At 43.6% G+C, this 27,005-nt stretch overlaps 1 protein-coding gene across 1 annotated transcript in view; it reads right to left on the bottom strand.

Annotated features, from left to right (window-relative positions):
• The window catches only part of CDH17 (cadherin 17), a 58,908-nt gene that overhangs the window by 12,009 nt on the left and 19,894 nt on the right, over positions 1 to 27,005 (bottom strand). The window contains exons 7-12 of the mRNA XM_075550612.1: positions 25,682 to 25,813; positions 25,264 to 25,414; positions 22,424 to 22,639; positions 17,749 to 17,825; positions 12,961 to 13,152; positions 4,154 to 4,398 (exon numbers count right to left, since the gene is read on the bottom strand). Coding sequence (XP_075406727.1) covers positions 4,154 to 4,398; positions 12,961 to 13,152; positions 17,749 to 17,825; positions 22,424 to 22,639; positions 25,264 to 25,414; positions 25,682 to 25,813 — 1,013 coding nt within the window. The remainder of the gene's footprint in view (positions 1 to 4,153; positions 4,399 to 12,960; positions 13,153 to 17,748; positions 17,826 to 22,423; positions 22,640 to 25,263; positions 25,415 to 25,681; positions 25,814 to 27,005) is intronic.

The following is a 27,005-nucleotide window of genomic DNA, read 5'->3' as shown; positions in this document are numbered from 1 at the left end:
TTATTTACACATCACCTGATGTCAAAGGAAACTTTAGTGATCTTTTCAAGATGGCGGTTGTGCTTCTCTTGTTCACTTCACTCGTGCTATTGAGTTGACACCGCCCCAAAGCAAGGACACAGTGGGTTTACGAGACTGTAACTGTTTTCAGGAAAAGAAAACCCCATTTTTCTCCCAAGGAATGGCTGGTGGTTTCAAACTGTCAACCATGCAGATTGCACTCCAACACCTAACCACTAGCTCCACCAGGGTTCCTGCTTAATTTATTAGACCAAGTATTATCATAGACCCAAAGGAAAAAAAATTGGTAATTGAAGAATTCAAATGAAAGCCAGCTAGAGGTAATTTTTAAAAACCTATTCTTGTCACCCTCCAAAATGAACAGCAAACAAGAAAACGTAAACACCCAAATGCAGGAGATGTGTGGAATTGAGGGACACGCTGCCTTCTGTCATTCTACAGCCATACACTGAGGACGTGGTAAATGTCAAGCAGTGGGCCAGAGGAAGAGATTACAGCAGGACTGCTTAGACCAGTGGGGGAGAGGGGCTCATCTTTCCAATTAAATGTGACCATTACAATAGAAGGAGCACTGTGGGATCTCAGAGATGTCTATGGGGAGGAGCGTGCAGGTTGATAAAAATTAGGGATGTTTTTCTGCATGACTAAATCCTAAGTAAAGAAAAAAGACTTGAAAGAAAGACCTGGAAATCTACTTATGAAAGATCACAACTACTGAAGATCCAAGGGGGCAGGTCTACTCTGAGACACTTGGGCTCACCATGTACTGGAATCAACTGGAAGACAACCGGTACCTTTTTTTTTAAAGCAGGAAGACTGGTAACACATTAGGGTAATTCCTGAACCATGGCAGAGGGACCAAAAAATAGCTTGGTGGAGATGGGGAAGTCAAACAGTTTCATCTGACATGTGGGGCACTCTGACTGGCAAAAGATGAGATGAAAGATATTGGGGGAAAAATCAGAGCTTGGAAAACAATGGGCAGCCATCAAATGGTATTAAATCAGAAGATAGGTTACCCAGTAAATTTGTATTTTCAATGGAACTCAATGGCAGCTGAGTGAAAAATAAATTCAAGAGGGACAATACCCAAAGGAAACCAATTGATGGGACCCATGAGGATGTCCATATTTTCAGTCCAAAAAAAACCCCCAATCCTGGAAACTTTTTCTAAATATAAACAATAACAAAAAAGTTCACAGAATTTTAAAAAGCATGAAATATAATGTTTACAGAAAAAATTCTATAATAATAACATACTGGAAATAAATGTGCCCTCATGAATAATAGAAAAATTCAAAAGTTATTATGGTATGTTGGTTAATTAAATTAATTTCTTTAAAAATATATATATATATATGTATATTCAATAAATCAAGTACTGTATTAGGTTGTCTCTATGGTGATGAGTCAGCAATCATCTGGTCTCAGGATGGGAAATCATCTAAGGTTTTAGGAGTCAAATGAACAGAGTTACTCTTTAAAGGACTCTCGCTGTTCACAATGCAGCAAATAGACTCAGTGTAGGCTGGGGAATAGGGCAGGGCCAAAGTTGAATCCTGAAGGGAGATGCTAGTGGCTTGGATAGCTCATGGAAAAAAATTAGTGAGAAGGAATTTTATGATCTATAATACTAAAAAATAAAAAAGGAAATGTATCTATATTTGCTGAAGGGTTAGATTAGGATCCACCAGAATTGGTATGTCTACGAGAAAAAGATGAATTCAATTTCTGAGGCCAAAAATATTAGTCCGCTTTCATTCTTTTTTCCCCTAATGTTTTATTCTGAAACGCTCTCAAATTTATAGCACAGTTGGCAATACAATGGTGTTGAGTACCATCGCGCTGACTCTGACTCATGGCCACCCTAGGCCAGAGAAGAGCTGCCCAGGCTTCCTAGCTGTCCTCTGTACAGGAGCAAATCATCTAGTCCAGGGGTCCTCCACCTTCCTCAGGCCGTGACCCTTTCACACAGTTCCTCATGTTGTGGTGACCCCCCAACCAGAACATTATTTTCATTGCTACTTCATAGCTGTAATTTTGCTACTGTTATGAATCGAGCAACCCCTCTGAAAGGGTCATTCGACCCCCAAAGGGGTCGTGACGCACAGATTGAGAACCACTGATGAGGCACTGATGGGGGGTTTAGAACTCCACCATTGTGGTAGCAGACGAACCATTATAAATACAGTATAACGACCTTTGTTATTTTTCCCTTTTCTGAACTCCTTGAGCATACATGGCCGACCAGTTGTCCTACTACTCCCTACTGTTTTTTTCCCTTTATCTTTGATTCTTAATCGGCCTATCAGTAGCACCCAAAGTATAGATTGCTCCTCCTTCTGGAAACATCTTCATTTGCCTGTATGACCACCCCGTACATGACATACCTTCCCGTCTCCCCCGCCAAGTCTTCCCTCCTCGACTTCCCACCTCAACTGAGTTGTGTACGTGTCACCGCTTCTCCCGGACACTTCAGATTGTTACATGCTTGTTAGAAATTACAGTTTTATTTTCTCCCTAATCAGCTGAAGTTTTTACTCACTACTCTTTGACAAAGGAGCCCTGGTGGCAGAGTGGGCAATGCACTGAGCTGCTAACCACAAGGTCAGCAGTTCAAATCTACCAGCCATTCAGTGGGAGGAAGAGGAGGCTTTCTGGGCCTGTAGAGACTTTAAGTCTAAGAAACCCAACAAGGCAGTTCTACTCTGGCTTATAGGTTCGCTGTGAGTTGGCACAGACTGGGCGGGCCAGGAGTTTGGTTTGCTTGTATTTTTTAATCTTTGACCATTGACTTTTCTAGCTTTCTCATGACATTGGTAAGAAAAAAAAAACATTTGTCAAACAGCAAATGATTGTAAAAGTTCAAATATTTTGTCCCATGCCTTTCATAATGTGTGACTCTGATATAGAGAGTATACGCTTTACTATGTAGACCCCACCCTTCTCTCCACTCTTATGTTTTTCTTTACGAAACTAAAGAAAGGGTAAAAAGTAAAACTGTAGGTAGAGACCTAACTAGTGATGGACAGTCAGGAAAAGGCCCCGGGACTCATCCCCAGTGCCCGAATGACAGTTGGCTAAGAGCCAAGTCTTCCCTCGAATGTTTGCGAAGCTTAAGGATCCCCATGCTTTGGTTTAAGTCAAGCTAATGTTGTACAAAAGCCAAAAAAGATCTGGATTCAAGACCTACATATACACTTAATGATGGCAGGATTTTAAATAGACTATAGATGTCAACCAGAGCCCTCACACCGGCATGTCGTATGTTGAACTGCTGCCTGCACGGTCAGCTGGTGGAAGCTTCCACTGTGCCAGAAACATCAGGCTCTCTGCTTCCGGGAGGCTTGCAATTGCAGATCACAAGGCACTTCTATTTTGTCTCTAGGTCTGTGCTGAGCCCAAATGGCTGTGAATTTGGAGTTTGGTATTTTAGATATCAACTCGAGGGTGGGTACACTCCTATACATATATATCCTTGGCAAAGGTACTATCATGTTTGGGGGGACAAAGCTGTATAGATCTTACTGCACTTTTAAAAACCAATTAACCATTTTTAAGATGGAAAGATTTACACCGTTTTCAACCATCACACTTTTAGTAAGTGAAGAAAACCAAGGCACAGCAAGCTCAAGAGACTTGAACACAGTCATCTTTGAGTCAATGGGGCACTCCCTAGAACATACCCATTGCCTTTCCCTGTGCCCTCTGGGGTCTGGATGCTCTGACCTCCTTCCGGCCCCAGAATCTGCAATGATCTTTCACCGCTGTCTTTTACACACTTGTTTGCCTAACGTCTCCCTTTCCCTAGAGGTATCTCTGTTGCCTCACTCCTCTGGATCCTTTGGTTCTTGGTTTCATGACACTTTCATTTAACCCCTCAAATTCAGATCAAGAATTCCCCCCTGCAAGTGACTTCATAGCTCACTCGTGATATTTAGCACTGAATTATAATTGTCTTAGTCATCTTTACTCACTAGCAGACTAACAAATGTCACACTCCCTGTGGACTGGGATACCGTGCTTCAGATTGCTGACTGCTCCATGAGAGGAGCTACCTGGAATGTGGCCGCCTTCCCGGCCTCCTCTGGCCTTGGCTGCAGCATGCAACCAGGCCGGCCAGCACCTTTACCTTATCTCCAGGCCTTCCGGATCCTTGGCAGTCACATTGCCCACTTTTGTGCCGATTGCTACATTCTCGGGGACTCTCGCTTGGAATACTTGTTGGGGAAACACAGGCGGTTCATTCACATCTGTCAAAATGAGCTTGAAAGTGGCAAACGAGCTTGAATTATAACTTATATCAGCTATCAGAGGTTCAGGATTTTCTGCCTTGAACACAATGTTGTAAACAGATGCTGTCTCAAAGTCAAGAGGCTGTGTACAAAAAAGAGAAAGAGGGAAAAATAATTTTGGATTAGACAACAAAATTCATTGTCATTAAGCCAAATCTAACAAGAGCGACACTTGAGGTTTACAATGGTTGGAATGATTTTGCCCGCTGTCATGGAATCAATTCTGACTCAGAGAGAGCTCCCATTGAGACTTCAAATCTTTACAGGAGCAGAGAGCCCATTGTTCTCCCAAGAAGTGATTTGTGGGTTTGAACCACCAGCCTCTTGGTTAACAGTCCAATATTTATCTCCCAGTGCTGCCAAATTCCCTTGTGAGATTCTTCGCCTGTGCTTTTTAAAAAGCTCTCATCCAGAGCAACATTTCTCAATCAGTGTCAGCAAACACCTGCTTGATGGAATAACCAGAGCCAGGAACACAGTCTTCACTGTAGGACTTATCAGAGCTTTTAATATGCTCACGAACTCTGTGACCTTCCAAGAAGAGGAAACAGAAACTGGCATTCTCTGACTGTCCTTAACAGTGGGCACATCATTCATTCATCCCTTCAGCAGAAATGATTTGAGTTCCTGCAATATTTTAAGCACTTACTAAGATGCTGAGAGTAATATTTAGGCATAAGGGGGAGAAGTCCTTGGTAACACAAAAAGTTAATACTCAACTGTTAGCCAAAAGGTTGGGGGTTTAAGTCCCCACAGGTGATTCATAAGGAAGACCTGGAAATCTACTTCTAAAACTCTCATCATTGAAAACTCTGTGAAGCTCAATTCTATTCTGACATGTATGGGGTTGCCTGGGTAGGGAAATAAGACAGTGTAACTGCAAACAAGAAGTAGCTTATGTTACTACACTAAACATATGATGTAGAAGGAAGATGGATGTGGGAGAAGATTGAGTATGCCAAGCTAAAGGGTTCAGACTTTATCTTTGACAAACCAAAAAACGTATTGGAGTACAAGTCAGGCAAGGTCAGATTTGTGTTTTAGGATGATAACCCTAGGCACCTGCGGTGTGAAGGATGCTGTCGCCATGGATTAGGTTGTGTCCCCTGCAAAATATGTCAACTTGGATAAGCCATGATTCTCAGTATTCTGTGGTTCTCCTCCATTTTAATGATCTGATGTAATTATCCTCCAGTGTGTGATGCGTTGTAAATTCTAACCTCAATATGTCATGAAAAAAATCCCTGGTAGCGTAGTGGGTTATGTGTTGGGCTGTTAACCATAAGGTTAGCAGTTTGAAACCAACAACCACTCAGAGGAAGAAAGTGAACTCAAAGGACAATTATGTTTTGTGCTATAGGATCACTCTGAGTCGGAATCAACTCTATGGCAGTGAGTTTATAGCTAATGAAGGATATCAAGTGGCACAACCAGTTAAGCATTAGGGTTGCTAAATGAAAGGTTCGCAGTTCAAATCTAATGTCCACCTTTGGGGCAAAGATAAGGCTCCTGTAAAGATTCACAGTTTTGAAAAACCTAAGGAGAAGTCCTAATGTATTCTGTATGGGCTCTGTGAGTTAGAATCGATGTGGTACTGGATTTGATTTAGTGTGTACACTAATAAAGGAACCCTGTTGACACTGGGGTTAAAACACTCAGCTGGTAACGAAAGGGTTAGTTAAAACCTACCAGTCACCCTGTGGGAGAAAGGTGAGTTGTTTGCTTCATATTTACAGCCTTGGAAAGCCCACAGGGCAGTTCACTCTGTTCTCTAGGACCACTATGCACTGGAATCAACTGGGTGGCAATGAGTTTTTAAAAATATGTTAGTGAGGCCGGAGTTTGGATGGATTGTATCTTGAAACAGAGACTTTCAAGTCCCACCCTTACTCAAGCCAAGCCTGGCTTGAATCACAACTTTTATCTTATAAGAGACAAAAGGAAGGAAAAAGGAGTAAAGATGAAGATTCTGGAGAGCAGCACATCCTATGGGCTCAGGGTCTCTGTGCTGAGAACCTCCTAGACTTAGGGGAAGACTGATGCCAGGACACATGGCGATCTCCAATGAACCCAGGTGTGCTGATGTTGAAAGGAGATAAGAACCTTCTCCAAGAAGAGCCTTTGTCCAGATTGGCAGGGTAGAACCGCTCCATAGGACTTCTTCTTGGCTGTCATGTTTACGAAGGCAGATCACTAGATTTTTCACCCTTGGTGTTATTGGGTGGATTCCCAGTGCCAACCTGTGTGTCAGTAGTCAAGTGCACCACCCAGGGACCTTACAGAATAGCAGAGCACAAAAAAAGGAAGAGAAAAAAACACTCTAGCCTGCAATTAATCAGCCTGTCTACTTAACTGTCACACCTGGAAAATGACTGAACCAAATTTTCCCAGGAAAGAACTCAATGTGGAGAACACTAGACTAGAAGGTTATAATCAGCAGATTAATCAAAGAGCAGCCTTGTCAAACCATGTGCACCTTCATCCCTGACGCAGGGATACACATGCCAATCCAAGCCAAGAGAGACATGTTGGTCTCTTTGGGAAAGCCTGGGATCCTGTCTGGCACAAAATATTCATCAAAAAAAAAAAACTGAAGAAAAAACATTCTTGTTTGTGCTGCCATAGCTCTTTTGCACACAACAGCTTGAAAGGTCACCCCTGGTGATTCAGATTCCACCTGGAGGTAGAGATAAAGTGTGAAGGGAATCAGTTGACACCTGGGGATATTCAACGCCTTCACCAATGATTGGCGATGAGAAAAAACTGTGCATTTTCCAGATGACTCATAGGCTGACTGAAAACAGGGCATGAACTAAGAACACAAAATGACCAAGCCTACCAGAGAAGGGACTTTTAAAAACAAAACATTTAAAAAATAATGAATCATGAACATCAGATTCACTGGGAGCAGGAAAGGCAGTTCCATGAGGGTTACAGATGCACCAGATAGACTTAAAAAAATAGCCTTCCCCAGGGTGCTGCATAGCACCGATGAACCAACACAATATTCCTCTATTCCCAACTATTATGACCCCCGTCCTGCCTTCCACTGGGGGCTAGACCGGAGCATGTACACTTGGACAGATAAGAGCTCACAACACACAGAATCTACGTCAGATAAACCCCTCAGGAATAGAAATGGGAGTAGAAATACCAGGGGGGGTAGGGGAAGATAGGGGGAGAATGGGCAAGGAGGGGGAACCAATAGCAATGATGGACACAACAACACCCCTCCCCTCACCGCTGAGGGGGACAAACAACAGAAACATAGGTGAAGGGAGACACTGGTCGGTGGAAGATATGAAAATAATAATAATTTATAATTTATCAAGGGGTCACCATGGTGGGAGGGGGAAGGGAGGGAAAAAGGAGCTGATACAAAGGGCTCAAATAGAAAGTAAATGTTTAGAAAATAATGAGGGCAACATATGTACAAACATGTTCGGTACAATTGATGCATGGATTGTTCTAAGAGCTGTAAGATCCCCCAATAAAGTGATCTAAATAAATAAATAAATGCCCTTCCCTACTCTTGATATCCCCACAGCTCCGGGGCTATAAGGGTCTACCACCGTGCAGGTCAGAGTTCTGGGCAGCAGTAAATACAGACTATGGCAGCATGTCCCAAACCATGTTTAATTCTACACATCACTGGGAACCCCTGGGTGATATTTGAGGCCACATACAGGTACCCCAGAAAAAAATGTCTGGCTATCTACTTTCAAAAGACCTCACTCATTGAAAACACAGTTCTACTCTGACACACAGGGGTCCTGGGGAGTCTGAGCTGCGTCCACGGCAGCTGGTGGCAGGTGAAAAGGCACTCAGGCTAGGTGGGAAAGTCACTGATTTCCAGTAATCCCAGGGGAGCACAGTGGCCCCTGGATTTTGCGGGGTTACTAGTCTTAGGCTATAGGGGAAGGCACATTGGACCCAGAAGCCCAAAGCCTGGCTTCTAACCATCTCATGAATCAGAATTAATCATGCATAGCGTTTATTGAGCTGACTCTCTGCCAGGTGTGGCAGTAAGAGCTACTGAGGTAGTTTTGCATTTACAAAGGTGCACATTGCGCATCATGGCCTTACCAATGAATGTCCACAAACGTTCTGCCAAGGCTGCGTTTGAGCACGCTCTATTGATTACCATCTACATTTTATCACGAATATTTAATCCTTCATCTTGTAAGAGGGTACTGTCCTTGTACTCATTTTTCAACAGATCAGCAAATTGAGGTCTGAAAGATGACCCCAGCTGTCCAAGGTCATAGACCCAGTAAGTGGCACCACCGGCCTAGAGAGGCATCCGAGGTGGAGTCCTGTTCCTGGCTCCGACATCATCACAGGGGTGGCGGGTGGTGGTCCCTGTGGGCCTGAGCCTTATCTGAACAGCGGGGCTTCCCTCTACTCTGTCTCCCTCAGACTCGATGTGGTAAGCGAGGGTGAGTGTATGTGGAAGCACTTCAAGGAATGTCATGGTGATGTGGGCACAGAGCTCTCAGTAAATTCTACTGGAGATTAGCAAAGGCGGAGTTCAGATGAATTGTAGTAGGACATTAAGCTTAGCATTATTGATTGGCAGGTGTTCTGAAGCAATAATTGTCCCCACTTGGCTTAAAGGGCAAGACCTTCAAAGGAGAGAGAAGTTATACACAAGAGACCAGATTATAGTCTCTAATTTACTTAAAACCCTTCAGTAAAAATAGTGCAAATGCATGCATCTGTCCTACTTTAATTCTCCAGCCTATGGGCAGTTGGCTAACATTTGCTGTCCTCTAGTCCGGGATCCAAATGAGCCGTGGTGGCACAGTGGGATATGTGTTGGGCTGCTAACTGCAAGGTCAGCAGTTTGAAGCCACCAGCCACTTCACAGGAGCAAGATGCCACTTTCTGTTCCCGTAAAGAATTATAGCTTCGGAAACCCGAAGGGGCAGTTCTACTCTGTCCTATCAAGTCACTATGAGTCAGATTCTACTCAATGGTAGCGAGTTTGGATTTTGGTTTGGAATCTAGACTCCAAGGAGTGTTGGTAGCAAATGGTTAAGCAAATTGCTAACCCAAAGGTTAGTGGTTTGAACCTAACAGTGGGGCTGTGGGAAAAAGACCAAGTGAATTGCTCTTGTAACGGTAAAAAAACAACAAGTAAACAAGACCTCCAAACACTGCCATCCAACTCCCAGTGACCCCATAGGATAGGGTAGAACTGCCCCTGTGGGTTTCCCAGACTATAAGTCTTAAAGGGAGTAGAGAGCCTTTCATCATTTTTACTCCTGGTGAGTTCAAACTGCTGATCTTGCAGCTAGCAGCCCAGGGCCTAACCCGCTGCGCTACCATGGCTCCTATGGGGTTAATACAAGCTGGAATGAAAACAATGGCACACAACAGCAACAAGAATCCAGAATCCACACTCCGGGGGTGATGGCTACTTAGTATTTGGGGTTCAAGGAGCCCTGGCAGTGCAGTGGTTAAAGCACTTGGCTTGAGTCCCAAGTCAGCCATTTGAATTCACAATCCCTTCTGCAGCAAGAAGACTCCGCCTTGCCCTTCTGCAAGAGTCCGTCTGGGAAACCCTCTGGACGGTTCCACTCTGTTCTTGAAAACTGCTATGACTCAGAATCAGCTTGACGGCGGGGGATTTGATTCCTTCCCCCGCCCCGCTTGCCCTTGGAAATAAGGGACCCACAGTCCAGAGGTAACTGGTCTAGGTCTTTAGTGAGTGCTGCCTCAATCAGAGGGTTGGCTAATTAGTAAATTGACCTTGAAAATCGTTTTGTCTGTGTGGAATAAGTGAGTATAAGCATCTGGCTAGCCCAGCAGCCTCTGTCATTCAGAGTTCAAAGCCTCCAAAATCTGTGTCCCTACTCACTGCCTTCAATTAATTCTGACTCATAGTGAATCTATAAGACAGGGTAGAATACCCTTGTGGGCGTCTGAGATTGTAACTCTTTATAGGAGTAGAAAGTCTCCTCTTTCCCCAGCAAAGGGATTGGTGGTTTTGCACTGCTGACCTGGGGGTTGCAGCCCAACTTATACCCACGATGCATGCCACTGGGGCTCCTCCGATTCTGTCTAGGATATTGTTATCACAGAACCTGAGAAGCAGAGAGCTGGAACTCTGTGGGTCTAATGTATATGTTCCCAAATATATTTGATCTACTGCACCTTTTACAGAAAAAAAAATTTTTCCCTAGTGCCCCCTGGCCATTTAAAGCCACTGTAGTATGGGCAGTAATCCAAGATAAAGTGTAGGTATCCGCTTTTCACCCCCCTTGGATCACTCCAGGGCCCACCCCAACCCCAGGGACAGTATCACTCACTTTGGGAAACACTGAGAAGAATAAGTGGAATGATCTTTTTTGTGGATGCCTGTTTGTTAATCATTGTGTGTGTAGGGGGGGGGGACGAGGTAGACGGGGGGGGGGGGGTGGCATATCACTTAACCCAAGATGGCCAAGCCTTTCTATGCCTGAAAATAAAATCAAAATAGATTTGGAAAATAAATAATTGTGTGGGGAACAAAATTCAGTTATTTAACCAATATTCCTTGACCCTCTCTCTGTGTGTCGGACAATATTCTAGAAACTTGGAATACATGCACAAAATGAGGATCTTGCAGGGTTGGATAGAGGCCTACTCTGTTGTAATAACCTTCCAGTGTCAAAGTTATGTGCAGTGGGGGGGGGGGAGGATGGACACCAGTAGCCCTCACTGCTAATCATTAGGCTGCCAACATCTCCCCCCAAAGTGCTCATTGGCCACGGATGGCCACATCACCTGCTATGAGTTCACAGTCAGCCACCAAATATTGACAAGCGAGACGTTGTTCACACTGTTTTATCTCCAGTCCCTAGAGAGCTCTGTTCTTAGGATAAGATAGGAGACAAACTGCCTCCCCTCTGCACCCTGCCCCTCTGCTACAAAAAAATCCTCTAACCTTTCCTCCTGGGCTCCATCCCCTCCATAGAGACAGTCATGAGCTGGGGGCAAAGTTGTAATGGCAGCTTTCCCAAATGCCAGACTCACACACAATGCCCACAGCTTGAGCTGGCCCACCACTAACCCCCAGTGGGGACAGGCTAAAGGCTTCTTGCTGCTAAGATTTGACAAGGTTCTCTGTCAGGCGCAATACAGTTGTGTAACACTAGCACTTCTTCCCAGGACCTTTATCCCTATTCTCTGGAAATATCCTATGCTGCACTCTCTGTGACCACTGCTTTCAGGTTCCCTTCAACCAGGTCAAAACTTGCCTCTAGAGCCTTCTCTCATAGCTGGCCACACGCTGAAGCACCAACCACACTCACAGACCTCTATCCATCACTTTCACCTGGTTTGGGAGGGGTGGGGTCAGGCTGGGTGGGGGTGATTTCCTCTGACTCCAAGGAAGTTATGTTAACTCTAACTATATAGGATGGGAATGAATGCTGCTTTCCACTGAGCCATCTGGTAAGTCCTCTCTATCCTAAAACTCAGATGAGGCTGCCCTGGAGGACAGGGTTCAGAATTCGGGTGTGAAGATGCTGGGTGGGGTGGGGACAAAGGGCAGTGGGAAAGAGGAGGTCTAGGAAGGAGATGGGCTGACAAAGTGGCTTCAGCAATGGGCTCAAATGTAGCCATTGCGAGCATGGCACAACACTGGTCTATGAAGGGTCATTCTGCTGTCTACAGGACTGCTATGTGTCAGAACTGATTCAAAGGCAACAACAGCATAGTGGGAGGGAGTTCTTGTGGTGTTATGGGTCGTTTAGCTGCTAACTACAAGGCCATCAGTTCAGTACCACTAGGTGTTCTGTGGGAGAAAGAAGAGGCTTTCTACTCTGGTAAAGATTCATAGTCCCAGAAACTCACAGGGACAGTTCTACATACGGGTGGACTCAATGGTAGTGAATGTCTCAAGACGCAAGGAAATGGTGAATAAGACTTGGCCTCTAGACTGCCCAGTCCTTACAGTGCAAGAGAGAGAAAAGAAAAGGGGTGGGGGGGGCAGACAGTTTGGGGATATCATCAAAAGTGAAAATATGCATACAAAAAATAGCTGAAATAAAATGATAAAATTACCCATACACCTTGGAAGGAGATGCACAAGTTTTTCAGTCCATATTTAGAAACAGCTTCCAGAAGATGATCTTTTAGAACCATTAGAATAAACTTGCTGTTTTTCTCTTAAGTGAAGACAACCTATGGGGCCTTATGGACAATCTGACGGGAAGCCTAAAGGGACTGCGGACATTTGCAAAAGGAGAAGTGAAGCTGTGAACGCTCTGCTGACCTCTCCTTGAGGGTTACCAGGCAGCAAATAAAGCTATAGGACCCAGTGCAATCTGAATGTCAGATGAACAATGAGCAACTTTTAGTACACTGATGTCCTGGACAACATGCGGGGCATGTGCACACTAAAACACTGTGTTATTTACGTAGTTGAAATCCTAATTTCACTGGATGTCTGGTATTTTATGAGGCAATCCTACTTCCCTCTGCAAAGGCTACAGGGCTTCTGTTTTTCAGGAGGACAAGCATTTCTGAGCATTCCAAGAACCATCACCATTCCTGAGACATCACTGCTAATGCATCACCTCTGCTTACACATCCTCATGTGACCACAAGTAAATGAATACACGAAGAGACAAATTCCATTAAGCAGGCTATTTACCTTTTTAATCTTGACATATCCAGCATTGGTGTGGACGTCTGTGTCGATCTCCAATCGCCCCTCACTGTCACCCTCTACAATACGATACAGGATTTTAGAACTCCCAGTGAATGGCTCATCGTCATCGGTGGCCTGGATGGTTAAGATGGTGGACCCAACAGCCATGTCTTCAGCAAGAGTCAGGTTTCCATACTAAGGAGGAAAGAGGGAAGAAAACAAGGAGGCTGTCTGTTGTCATCAAGCAAGATCGCCAAAGGCCACACTAATCTTTTGGGCTCCAGAAGAGAGAGAACTCGTGGTTTGCATCAATATTTATCCTGTTTGTTTTCCTTCCTGATGAATAGGTTGTGCTTGATTTTGACATCAGTCATCCTCATGGGTGTTTACAAAGGAACACATCTCAGAGAGCCACTCTGAGCAATTTCCCTCTCTCGGTGCAATTGCTTCGTACCTGAGATTATATGCTTACACTAATGGCCTACATGGGACCATTGGTGGCACAGGCCCTAGAGCACTAGGCTGTGAACTCAAAGGTGCATGTTTGGAAGCTCCCAGCTGCAGCTTAGGAGAAAGGTTAGCCTACCCGTTCTGATAGAGATGAACAGGCTTGGACACTCTCTATCCAGGGTCCCTACGAGTCAGAATGAACATGATGGCAGTGGGTTTGGCTTTTCATTTTCTTATATTTGGAATATTTAAAAACGTGACTGGTACTTTTTTACATACATTATTTTAATTAATTCTTACATCAGCCGAAACATAGTCATGAGCACACTTTGGAGTCAAACACCTTGGGGATGGCGCTTAGACTACCCATTTATGAGTTGGGGGATGTAGTAGTTAGATGATATTATGTCAACTTGAAGAGGGATGAAAGTATAGGGGCAGAATCCAACCTGTCAATAAGGTCACAGTTTGATGATACCTCCTTATGGGTGTGGAGGAAACTGGGAATCTATCTCCCTCTCTCTTTGTTCCTTCACTTTCCTGATTGCTGGGGATCTTCTGGCAACTCTGAGAGCTACAGATGCCTGGCCTTATTTCCACTGACCTTGGATCCATAAGGCTCTGCATCCACCAACCTGTGATCTCCTGCATTTTGCATTATTGAATGTGGCTACATGAGTCTAAAGAGGAATTTGTGTACTAGTATCAGACTTATGGACTTAGTGGATTAGGCTAGGATGCCTTCTTCACATATATTTACTTCTTGATATAAAGATCTTTCTTCTACATAGTATCACTGAATTTCTTTCTCTAGGCAACCCAGCCTAACACAGGGGACTTGTAGCAAGTTAGTTCTTTAAGTCTCGGTCTTCTCAGCTGTCCAGTAGAGAGAATAATGTCAAGAGAATCTAATTTACATTTGTCAGGAAGAAACATAATGCAAATTCCCTAAATGCCTGGAACATAGTAAATGCTCAAGACAGATAAAATAGTACTCCCTATAAAGTAGCTAGCTATATTGCCAAGTTCATTTCACTGAAAGCAGAGAGTTTAAACTTAACCAGGTTCACATAGCACGTGAGGCAGAGTTAGTATCAAACACACACTTGTTCACATTCCAAACCTGTGTTTTTATTTTAAAAACAGTTTTGGTTATTATTTTTCACTTTTTAATCATTTTATTGGGGACTTGTACAATTCTTATCATAATCCATCCATCCATCCATTGTGTCAAGCACCCTTGTACATTTGTTGCCCTCATCATTCTCAACATATTTGCCTTCTACTCAAGCCCTTGGTATAAGCTCCTCATTTTTCCCTCCCTCAGCCCTCCCTCAGGAACCCTTGATAATTTATAAATTATTATTTTGTCATATCTTACACTGTCTGACGTCTCACTTCACCCACTTTCTGTTGTCCATCTCCCAGAGAGGAGGTTATATGTAGATCCTTGTAATTGGTTCCCCCTTTCTACCCTACCTTCCCTCCACCCTCCAGGTACAGCCACTCTCAGCACTGGTCCTGAATGGTTTATCTGTGATGGAATCCCTGTGATCCCAGTTCCTATCTGTACCAGTGTACATGCTCTGGTCTAGCAGGATTTGCAAAGTACAATTGGGATCATGATAGGGGAAGGGGGGAAGCATTTAGGAACTAGAGGAAGGTTGTATGTTTCATCATTGCTACACTGCACCCTGACTGGCTTGTCTCCTCCCCACGACCCTTCTGTAAGGGGATGTCCAGTTGCCTACAGATGGGTCTTGGGTTCCCAATCTGCACGCCCCCTCACTCAAAATGATTTGATTTTTTATTCTTTGATGCCTGATGCATGATCCCTTTGACACCTCATGATCACACAGGCTGGTGTGCTTCTTCCACGTGGGTTTTGTTGCTTCTGAGAGAGATGGATGCCTGTTTACCTTCGAGCTTTTAAGACTTCAGATGCTATATCTTTTGATAGCCAGGCACCATCAGCTTTCTTCACCACATTTGCTTATGCACCCGCTTTGTCTTTAGCGATCATGTCGGAAAGGTGAACATCATGGAGTGCCAGGTAATTGAACAAAGTGTTCTTGCATTGAGGGTGTACTTGAGTGGAGGTCCAATGTCCATCTGCTACCTTAACACTAAACCTATAAATATATGCACATAGATCTATTTCCCCATCCTCATATATAAATATATTTACATATGTACATGCCTGTATTTAGACCTCTATAAATACCCTTTGCCTCCTAGTTCTTTCCTCTATTTCCTTTGACTTTCCTCTTGTCCCACTATCATGCTCAGCCTTCATTTGGGTTTCAATAATTCCTCTTGGTTACATTGCCTTTGATCAATCCCTACCAGACCTCTTACACCCTCCTTGCCACTGATTTTGGATCACTTGTTGTTCCCTTGTCCCTGGGTTAATCAACACCACTTCCTTTCCCCCACCTCCCCCTCTCCCATGTCCCCCCCACCAACCATCCTTGTTTTCTCCTTCAAGTTGTTTATCTAGCCTATCTTATCTAGATAGACCTGCAGAGATAATATGCACAAAAAAACAAGACAGAGCAAAACAAATCGACAAAAGAAAACAAAACAATGACAACAACCAAAAAACCAATTACAATAAAAAATAAAAGCCTGTAAAAAGGTCTGTTTGTTGACCTTTAAGAGTGATCTGGGCCATCTCCTAGTTCGCACTGAATAGGCTCCAGGCCATTTCTCTCAGCTTCAGCATCTTGAAGGTGGTAACAAGTGAGGCCCAGGAGAGGATCATAGCAATGAAAGAAGCAGTTTTATTTTGTCCCTGTAACCCAGAGCTGAACTCTGAGATCAAACTTCCACTGCCTTCACAATGCCAGGAAATTCTTAACTCTCAATCTAAGAAATGCCATCTAGATGTAATACAGAAAACCATGATTCTCAGAGGGATGGAAAGCCCAAGAGAGTGGAGGCTGAGAAGACATGAACTCTATTTCATGCTTGCTTAACCTCATTGCCCGTTACACAAGTTACAACACTGCCATGCCTCTGACTGCCCCAAGCCCCCTCATAAATCAATTCCCTTCCTTTGTCACAGCCTTGTCTCTATTTTGATTTATGGATGGCATCTCATGGCTCTGGAGTGCTTCACAACCGATTTCAAGCGTGACCTGCCAATTAGCTCCTCTCTGTTTCAAAAGAAACAAATGGAGACATCTCTTTTAACAGAAGCAGTGATAAAACTATCACCATGTCTTGAGTCCACAACAATAATAAGTAGTCACTTGCATTTTTCGTATGTCTTACACTGATCTTTTTCTCAGTCTCATTCTGACCAACTTCTCCTGTTTCTTGAAGATGTCTTGAGCACAGTTTTCTTTTATTAAGCTAGAGATTTGTTTGCTTTTTCTCTTATGCAATTATTTGAAAATGAGTTAAAATTTTTGACATTCCATCATGATCCCAATTCTACCGTACAAATCTGGCTAGACTAGAGCATGTACACTGGTACAGATAGGAACCAGAAACACAGGGAATCCAAGATGGATGATCCCTTCAGGACCAGTGGTGAAAGTGGTGATACCAGGAGGGTGGAGGGAAGGTGGGGTAGAAAGGGGGAGCCGATTAGGTTGCATAAAACCTCCTCCCTGGGGGATGGACAACAGAAAAGTGGGTGAAGGGAGACATCAGACAGTGTAAGATATGACAAAATAATCATTTATAAATTATCAAGGGTTCATGGCGGGGTGGACAGGGAGGGAGGGGAAAAATGAGGAGCTGATACCAAGGGCTCAAGTAAAAAGCAAATATTTTGAGAATGATGAGGGCAACAAATGTACAAATGTGCTTGACATACAATGGATGGATGGATGGATGGATGGATGGATGGATGGATGGATGGATGGATTGTGATAAGAGTTTTATGAGCTCCCAATAAAATGATTTTTAAAAATTTAAAGCCTAAAGAAAAAAATGTAACATTCCAAGTGTGAAAATTATTTTTAGTAAATATGAATATTTGAGACCCATCTGTAGTCTGCTTACTGTCCTACGACACACAGAATTTATACCAACAAAACCTAAGTGACCGTACAAATATTCTTCAACAGGGCAGAGATTGTGGCTTTCATTTTTCAGCAGTTCTCTGTATCCAGGAGCTGTGCACTGGCGTTTATAAGCGGACATTCTCAGATGCAACAACAACGAGGGCTGTGGTTCCCTGAAGATTTCCACTGGTTTTCCTGCTGGTGCGTGCTCTAGCTGTGAAGTTTGGCATTGTTCCTGATCATGCCTACTTCTTTCTCAAGCAGTAAGTAACGATCAGGTTAGATTTAAAAAAATAATAAGGATAAAAAGGCGGCAGCTACTTACATTAGATTTTTCAAAGATGGGGATCTGATCGTTGATATCAATAACGTTGATTTGCAGGGGACAGAGGGTCTTGAAATCTGAAAATCAAAGTCATAGAAACTTTCGCTGAAAATCATGCACCCAAACTAGAAGCCTGTAAGAAAACCATTGCTAAGTAAGAGAACTGTCATAGCCACAAGTGAAGAGAGGATGCTCCTGCCCTGGCCGCCACCACCTGCACATACAAGCAGGCCACCAACAGGGGGCACTCTCTGGACTCCGTCGCCCTTTGTCTGCTCCCAGCCTAGGCACGTGTTGTGCCGAAGCAGGGCGACTCCTTTTGGGAAGCAGTCTTTACTGACTGGTGGAACTTCCATCGCCTTTAAAGCCCAGTGCAAATCCATATTTCCAGAAAGCCTTCTCTGACCAACTCCTCTTCTTTGAATACGTCCAAGCACAGACTTCCCTACAGGTCTTCTGCTGAGCATCCGCCAAAGGATCCGGGTGACCACCCAGACCAGCCACCATCATTGTTCTGTTGTAAGGGGCCATCGAATGGGTTGCAACTCATTGTGGCCCCTGTACAGGCGCCATCCTCACAATTGTCAGGTTGCCGCCACTGGGTCGGGTTAGCTCATCAAAAGTTGTCCTTTTTCTCTGCCCTTTGACTTGACCAAGCGTAATGCCCTTTTCTAGGGACTGGTCTCTCCTGACGACGTGGCCAAAGTATGTGAGATGTCACGCCGCCCTCACTCCTCGGGAGCATTCTAGCTGCACGTCTTCCAGGACAGGCTGGTTTGGCACGTCTCACATTCTTTGCCAGCACCGTATTTTCAAGGCATGGGGGGAAACAACACAGACTGAAGAATTTCAAGTGCTGGGCATGGCCATTGAAAGATCAAGTGAAAAACAGCAGGATCGATCTAAGTCCAAGTTAAGCATGCAGTGGGATGGAGACACGAGTGCTGGGAGATTGGATAAGGGCACCAGGACAGATGACCAGAACAAGAAGCAGAGGGAAAGAAGAAATACAAACGCCAGGCTTTTTCTTGGGGTGGTCCTTGTCTTAACCACAATATTCTGTGTCCTCCAATGCAGGGCGGAGGACCTGTAGAAAAGTCCGTGCTAGAAGTGAGAGGAAAAGGCAATAGACCAAGGGAGTGGAGAAGGCGTTCTGGAAGGACTTCCTTGACCTGGGCTTGGCATCACCAGTCTGAGATCTGGCCTCCCGTTTCTGAAATCCTCCCCCTGGCCCTTCTCAGAGCTTGGGTTGCTATGCCTCAGCCATCTTATCTATAAAATGTGGAGAGAAACGGAAGCTAGGTTCTTGACATAATACAAACCGTGAGTGTTCTAAGCACTACCAACTGTATTGAGTGCTCTGCTCCCACGAAGCATCACCTTGACTTCACGATGTAGATACTACTGGTCCCATTTTACAGAAGTGGAAAGCAAGGCACAGAAAGTGAAGCAACTTGAACATGGTCGCAGACTAGTCAGAGCTTGAGGCAGGGTTCAACTCCATGCGCTGGCTAGTCTCCCTGCACCCTTTCAGCCTGCTCTCCACCCTGCCTGTCCCAGAGAGGCTGACCTTCGGAAGTGCCCCCAAGGATGCCCTTACCTCTGGAAATAGCTAGGCTCTGCTACTGGGTAACATGCAGAGGCTACGGGAGCAGGCAGAAAGTACCCTTCTCGTCTCTCTCTGCTACGGCAGGCCTTTGCTCCTTCAGAGAGCGCTCCCTTCTCCTGCCTCTTCAGACCATGAGCCTTAAAGCCACCAGCCTCAGTGTGCTTCACACTTTTTATTGGTTTCCCGTAATGCCCTCCTATCTTCACAAATGATGCCCTCCTCTTTGCAGGCCCCCCTTAAAAGGGGTTGGCCTGTTTTCCCACTGGGCTCCTGCTGGATATACTCAGGCAGTTCAATTTCAGAGCACAGACACGATACCACATACTGTAATGATAATCTAATTATAAGCAAATTCGCGTTGACTACGTCTGGGTTTAGTCCCTAGAGCAGTATGGACAACACAAGCGTCTGGTGATTATGAGGGAGGGGATAGGGCAGCGGTTCTCAACTGTGGGTCACAACCCCTTTGGGGGTCGAACGACTCTTTCACAGGGGTCACCTAAGACCACTGGAAAACACATTTTCTATGGTCTTGGGAACCAAGACACTGCTCCTCTATCCGTCTCCAGGCAGGTACACCCACATGCAGGTACACCCATATATGAGTACCCATATATAAGTAAATATTTCATAATATATAATTACATATTGTTTTTGTGATTAATCACTATGCTTTATGTTCAATTTGTAACAATGAAAATTCACCCTGCATATCAGATATTTACATTATGAGTCATAACAATAGCAAAATTACAGTGATGAAGTAGCAACGAAAATAACTTTATGGTTGGAGGTCACCACACCCTGAGGAGCTGTATGGAAGGGCTGCGGCATGAGGAAGGCTGAGAACCACTGCTCGAGGGACTGAACACACAAGTTCACTGCTCTTATTTGGGTCAGCAGGGGGCCTCCTCAGTGGCCTCCTCTTTGAGTTTATTCACTAAGTGAATCACAGCATCACCTCTAAATTTCTGTAGTGCATAACTGGATTGAATTTCATCCACACACAGGTTATTTGTATACAAATATATTTTATAATCTGGTCCATATTTTTGACAAATGTATTCATTCACATACATAGTGTATGTTTTTGATTTTCACTCTTTGCTCTACTAGCTTCAAACTGCTTCATTTGCCCCATGATTTTGCACATAGAGTGCCCACTTTCCCATGGACCCTATGCCACTCTGTAACCCGTCAGAGTCATTCTTCAAAATCTGTCTTGGTGGCGCTGAAATAACACAAAGCCTTACTGGCTCTCCCCAGCCACAGAATCACTGTACACGGTTTTTGCACATTCTTTTAGTCTCACGTCCATGTCCTCTACCAGAATGAGTGTCCCTTGAGGTCAGACGCTAAGTCTTATTCATTTCAGCGTCTCTAATACCTTGCATGTTGCCTTCAACAAGATTAATGTTCAATAGGTGTTTGCTGACAGAATGGATGACTGATGGTATGAAGTTTTTAGCCCACAGTGAATAGAGATGATCCATCATACTCACTCTGATGTACCTCTTCACATTATATTAAACAAATATTAGGTCCTGATAACCTGCCTAACTACTGGGTTCCAAACTTTCTGTACTGGGGGGCCTGAAAACTCTAGTTCTCCCCAGCATAATGTTTGTGTGTTGGTGAGAAATCTTAAGCACAGAGTGAAAGAATGCTCTTTTCACCTATCACCTATGTCATCTGAGCCTCCTAGCATGACAATGACTGAATTGTTTGGTAACTCAAAGGAGTTCTAGGAGCCCAGTGATTAAACACTTGGATGCTGGCCCGAAGGCTGGCAGTCTGAACCCATGAGACAGAAAGATAAGGCCGCTTAGAAAGCTGTACAGCTTGGAGAGCATGTGGGGAATTTATACTCAGCCCTAGAGAGTCTCTAAGAGCAGAAACGACTCGACACCAACAGATTTGGTAACCTAAGATTCGGTGGCAGGTAATCCAAGGACAGCGTCTTCGTCTTCTAGGGGGTCAAAGAGCAAGGGCATGTGTGTATGTGTGCATTTGCTTGAAAAGACATAGTTTTGGGTTTCTGTACATCAATTTCTCAAGGAACATTTTGGCCTATGAAGATTAATAACCACAGGCTCTGAGAGCATGTGAGGAGGGAAGGGTGTGTCCTGACATTGTCCAGTGATTCAATAGATGCTCGAGTAGAAGGGAGAACTTACCCCAAGGTTCGTTTCTCCTCCCTTATCTACAGTGGTGTACTTTAGACTCAGAATTTTCTTAGTCATGATTGTGGTGGCCATGGTAGTATGCCTGGCAGACCTCCAACAAGAGGGACCTTACTTCATAGATGGTCCCACTGCTGTGCCAGAAATGTATCTTCGCCTTTGCCTCCAGGGTCCCCTTCCTATGGGTTATTTCCAGGCAGAAACTGAGTATGGCAGGAATACTAAGGTAGACGCACTCCTGAAGACACAGGACTATGACTGATGATGGTATAAAGGCTCAATGAGCTTTCCTTAAAATGCTCAGTGGTATAGATGATTTCCACCCAATCTTCCCTCGTTCTCTGTCTTCCTAACTCAGGGACAGTCTTATATTGGGGTCTGATGGCTCTCAAAGCTCTCCTTGTCCCCCACTCTATTTTCCCTAATGGCTTTTGTCTTAATCCATGGCACATTCATCTTGAAAGACTGGGGCCAACCCAACAATGTTGCTTGAGCTGCAAGGCTGGCTTTATAATAATCAGCACTGCTTCTACCTTGCATGTGTGGTTGGCACAGGAACCAAAAAAATTCTCAAATAACATCATCCTGTAAAGTCCCAGGAATTAATTGTGGTGTGGTGGTTATGCATTGGACTGCTACCCACAAGGTCAGCAGTTTGAAACTAGCAGCTGCTCTATGGGAGAAAGTTGAGGCTTTAGAAGTTTTAAAAGCCTCATAAAATGTTACTGTGTTGGAAAACCACAGGAGTAGGTCTATCCTGTCTTTACAGGGTTGCTAAGAGTCAGAATCAACTCAATAGCACTAAATTTGGCCTTTTGATTTAACAAGTCATAACTTGAAGGAAAACGATTCTTCTTATTCACACAGTGTAGGCAATACTAACCGTGGTCGGACACCTCTATGGTTAGGTTGTACAGAGGAGCATCTTGCTTCTTCAAGGATTGCCGAGCCAGCTGGAACATTCCCCCATAGGATTGAACCAGGAAGAGTCCATCTTTGGGAACCTTGGGGCTTTGCTCCACAATTGCATACCGTAAAATACTATTGACAGTGTTTTCTTTATCGATGTCATGAGCAGTAAAAATCCCAATAGCGTTACCTGTAGAGAAAAAAAGAAGAAAATCCATTTATTACAGGGGTTATCTAAGCTGTTGACATGGTCTCATGGCATAAGTGGTTTCCTAGAAAATATGGTAAGTAACTTTGGGTAGCCTACCAAGTTCCTTAGATTTATTTTGGCTCTTGTTATCCTTTCCAAGAACATCAGGGGGCTACATAAGGAGAAACCAGTCTCCCAAGGTTGCTTCTATGCACCTTGAAGGAACAATCACAGAGTGACTCCACCCAAAAGGTAGCCCAGGGCAAAGGGCAGGTGTGCTTTCTCTAGACCAGCCTACAGTTTATGGCTCTTGTCAGTGTCTCAGTCCAGGTGGTTCTATAGGAAGTCAGTGCCATGACTCAGGGTCCTACTACGCTTGCAGTGAGCTTCTGAAGGTTCCGGGTCCTGCTGCTCTGTGTGTAGGAATTGAGGGTCTCTCTATACAGCAAGGGTTCAGCCTTTGAGCTAAAATGAAGACATCTTATCTGTGGGGCTCCTTTCTCCCTCACCCCCATCCTATATCATTTGGCATCCATTAATTTATATAAAAACGAAGTGTTTTGAGGGGCAGGGGCGCTGTCCACAGTGGAGTAAAAGCTATCAAAGTGTGCCGTGGCCTGGAAGACCCCATGACCAGCAGCTTAAAGAAGCGTGCGGTGGCAGCTGCTATTTCAATTCCACTGGCACCAGGTTACCTTGTGCTATGCCGTGGCCTTGGGAGAAAAATTTCTGAACAAGGGGAATGAAAGAATGATTTGCTGAGTTCTGTGATCCTTTGGTGTCTGCGCAGCCCTACTTTAAACTGCCCAATTCCTGAAGGAAGTCAGCAGACAACAGAAAAGTGGGTGAAGGGAGACCTCGGTCAGTGCAAGACATAAAAAAAATATATAATAATTTGTAAATTATCAATGGTTCATGCGGGAAGGAGGATGAAGGAGCGAAGGGGAAAATGAGGAGGTTATGTCAAGGGCTCAAGTAGAAAGAAAATATTTCAAAAATGATGATAGCAACGAATGTACAAATGTGCTTGACACAACGGATGGATGGATTGTGATGAGTTATACGAGCCCCCAATAAAATGATTTTAAAAAGAGAGAGCGAGATGCTTAATGTCCCATTGACCTTGGTAAGGACTTGGTAAGGGAAATTCAAGAATTAATACTAGTTTTCCTAAGCCTTCAGGACAAGAGTCCTATAACATGTGAATGAACTATTGAATGGAACACTGATCTGCTCTCTAAACCTTCATTCAGTTCACAATTGTTGGGGGTGGGGATGGTATAGACACCATATAGGAGGCTGTAAATATATTGAGGAATAACTTAGATTGTTTTGAATTTCTATTTGCTTATGTTTCTGCCTATGCATGTCTCCTCCACTTAGCTACACATCCTCCGGGGATGGGACCTTATCTTGTACCTCTTTGGGGCTAAGTATGTCGAATATACTCCAAAGGTATTAGTTGGTAAGAAGGGTTTTTTTTAATTAATTTTCTGACTTTTATTTATTTATTTATTATCAGTTTCAAATATTTTCCTCCTTCTTGTACTCCTTGTATCCGCTCCCTTGCTGTACCCCCCAGGTACCCTTATTCTTGTTACTGTCTCTCTAGATCCATCCCTTGTGAGTCTCACATACAAAAAAAAAAACTCAGAAAAATACATAACAGACTCAAGAAAGTTACTAACAATGACAAACTACAACAGAGATAAAACCTTATATATATATAAAAAAACAGAAAATATTTAAAACCAGATCGAAAACAAAGTGTATCAAAAGGAAGATGAGGTGACAACGTTTTAACTATTCAAGTCATATTCATCATTTTAATTTAGTCCAGTCATTTCTAGAATATTCTCTGATCACCAGGTTATTCCTATCCCTCAATTATGGTTAGAGTGAAATCAACGGAGGTCTGTTCCCTGTGTAGACCCTATAACTGTATTTTAGGCTTCCACCATCAATAGCCTTTTGATCACCAGAATCTCACAATTTGAGCTCTAATACTATTCCCTCCTTCAGACTTGGACTATATCAGTTACAATCCTTGGATCACAGATGTTGCTATGTTTCTTCCATGTGGGTCTAGTTGATGTTTCACTTAGATGGCTGGTAAGAATTCTTGATCCATCAAGTTTATTATCTAAGACTTTGTGAAAATGATGAAGAATACCAACAAACTTTATTAGTGCTGTCCACAAAGCCCTAGAAGCCATGAGTAGACTACAGGCAGTGGATTCATTTGGCCAACGTTGAACCTTTGCATCCACCAGCCTGCGCCCTCTGCTGTCTCTCCATCCTGCTTCCTGTTCATCAATATCCATGAATCAGGAGAAGCCTGACTTGAACTAAACTGGACTTGCCTATTTCTACAACTGTGTAAGCCATTTCTTGATACACATTTCATTCTATGTATAACACATATAAGCACCAGTAGTTTTACTTCTCTAGAGAACCCAACCAAACACCCTGTGAAACTCCCAACAGGCATTCAACCTTTAGATAAGGACACTGGATCCCTAATCACATATACTTACCCAACTTTTAGCAAAGGGAGAGGAAATCAGGGTTATGCAATTGACAAAGGAAGACAGCATAGCATTTTAGCAGTCATCATTTCTTACCTATTCTTTCATTTTCTTGGACCTCAAATACAGTCTTTGTGGATGGACATGTAGGTGGGTTATCATTAATGTCTGTAACTTCGACATAAACCTTCACTGGCCTTGCAAGTGGTTTTCCGTGCTCATCCTTTGCAACCGCCATGAAAACATACTACAACAGGAAGGTCAGAATTAAGACATGACTCCTCACTGTACTCTTTAAAAGGCAGAGAAAATGGCTGTTTCATTTCTGCTTCATTTGCTCCCTTAATTACATTCTTAGAACTAGGAAGTTATTGAATCTTTTAAAAGCCAGTGCAAGCTGGGACTCAGAATACTTTCGTTTGTTTTTTTTTACAAAATCAATATTTTTTCCTCATCTGTAGATGAGCACAAGAATTTCTCTTGTCACTCATGAAGCTTTTCCCATTTTACTTACTGATTCCTTTTCTTCTCGGTCCAAGGGCTCAGTTGCATAAATATCCCCTTCCTGATCAATTGAAAATGGGAATCTTGGCAGCTTCTCCAATTCGACTAAAGAGTAGTGTGCACCTGGTTCATTCCACCGTACCTACAGGGTCCAAAGTGAATTGTGAGGAAGGGCAGGTACATCCATACCAAGAAAGAACGGGACAGGAAGTTAACTATGATGTGGTTCTCATAGGGAAAATCCACATTTGTATGTCTGCAGGTTCTTATTACAAATGCATAGCATTGTCCATTTTCAATCAAAATAACCTCTTTTTTTTTTTTTACCCAAGCTCTATTGCTCTGACAAGCTCATTGGGGTATTTTTCTTCAGTAAGGCAAGGAGGTTATTTTCCTTCACTTCAAATCCTGGGCTATTTTTCTTCACTAAGACCATGGGCACTCTCCAAATACTTTGTGGGTGATTTTTTTTGAATTCTCATTGTGATTCTGAAGGCTTTGTATTCATGAAACGTCACAATAAGGAACTAAGTATTTCATCGATAGCACAGTCTGAAGAACTAAACCATGATTTACGACACGCTTCTTAGATCCACTAACTCAGAAGAATAAGAGACACTTTCAACTCGTCTCCAGGATATTATTTAAGTAAGACAAATACATAAATAAGGCACACTTGGCCCCTCGATGTTTAGTCTGAAAGTGCTGACTCCTGCAGTTGTTTTGCAAACAATCGGGTAGAAATAAATCAACTCAATAGAAAGACTAGTCTACTTGCCATAGACAGACCTTTGCCAGTCTGATATATTAAATACTAATAATGTTGATTAAGGGTTTCCACCTTACCAAATACAATTGTAAATGCTCTTGTGGATGGTATTTAATCTTCAAACAGTCCTATGAAGACTGCCCATCACCTTAACATTAACATAAATTCAGAAACTAACAGGCGTGGTGGAGCCTAGAACATATTTTCAGGAGCTAAGGTAGAAGTGAGACCCAGCAGTGGAGAGGGAGAGTGAAACCATACTTGGATGGAAAGGAAAAGCACAGATAGAGATCAGTAGGGGAAGCTCCTCGGACAGATTGTCTACTTGACACTATTCCCCTTGATGAATTCCATCTCTGCCTTCAGTTTCTGATGGGGTGAATCTATTAGAGCAACGTTCTTACCCACAAGAACTCCCAGCCTTTCAAAAGCATTTGAAACCCCAAATCCAAACTTGATAGATGCACATATACAATCCACTCCAGGGAAGCCATGTCCCATACTTCCAACAGGGATCAATAATTATTAGTGGTATTGACTTTGGCCGTGAAAGTCAGAGAAGTTC

Source organism: Tenrec ecaudatus, chromosome 5 (assembly GCF_050624435.1).
Source record: "Tenrec ecaudatus isolate mTenEca1 chromosome 5, mTenEca1.hap1, whole genome shotgun sequence".
Lineage (NCBI taxonomy): Eukaryota > Metazoa > Chordata > Mammalia > Afrosoricida > Tenrecidae > Tenrec > Tenrec ecaudatus.
Note: the sequence above shows the minus strand (reverse complement) of the source record. Positions and strands in the feature narration are given on the sequence as shown.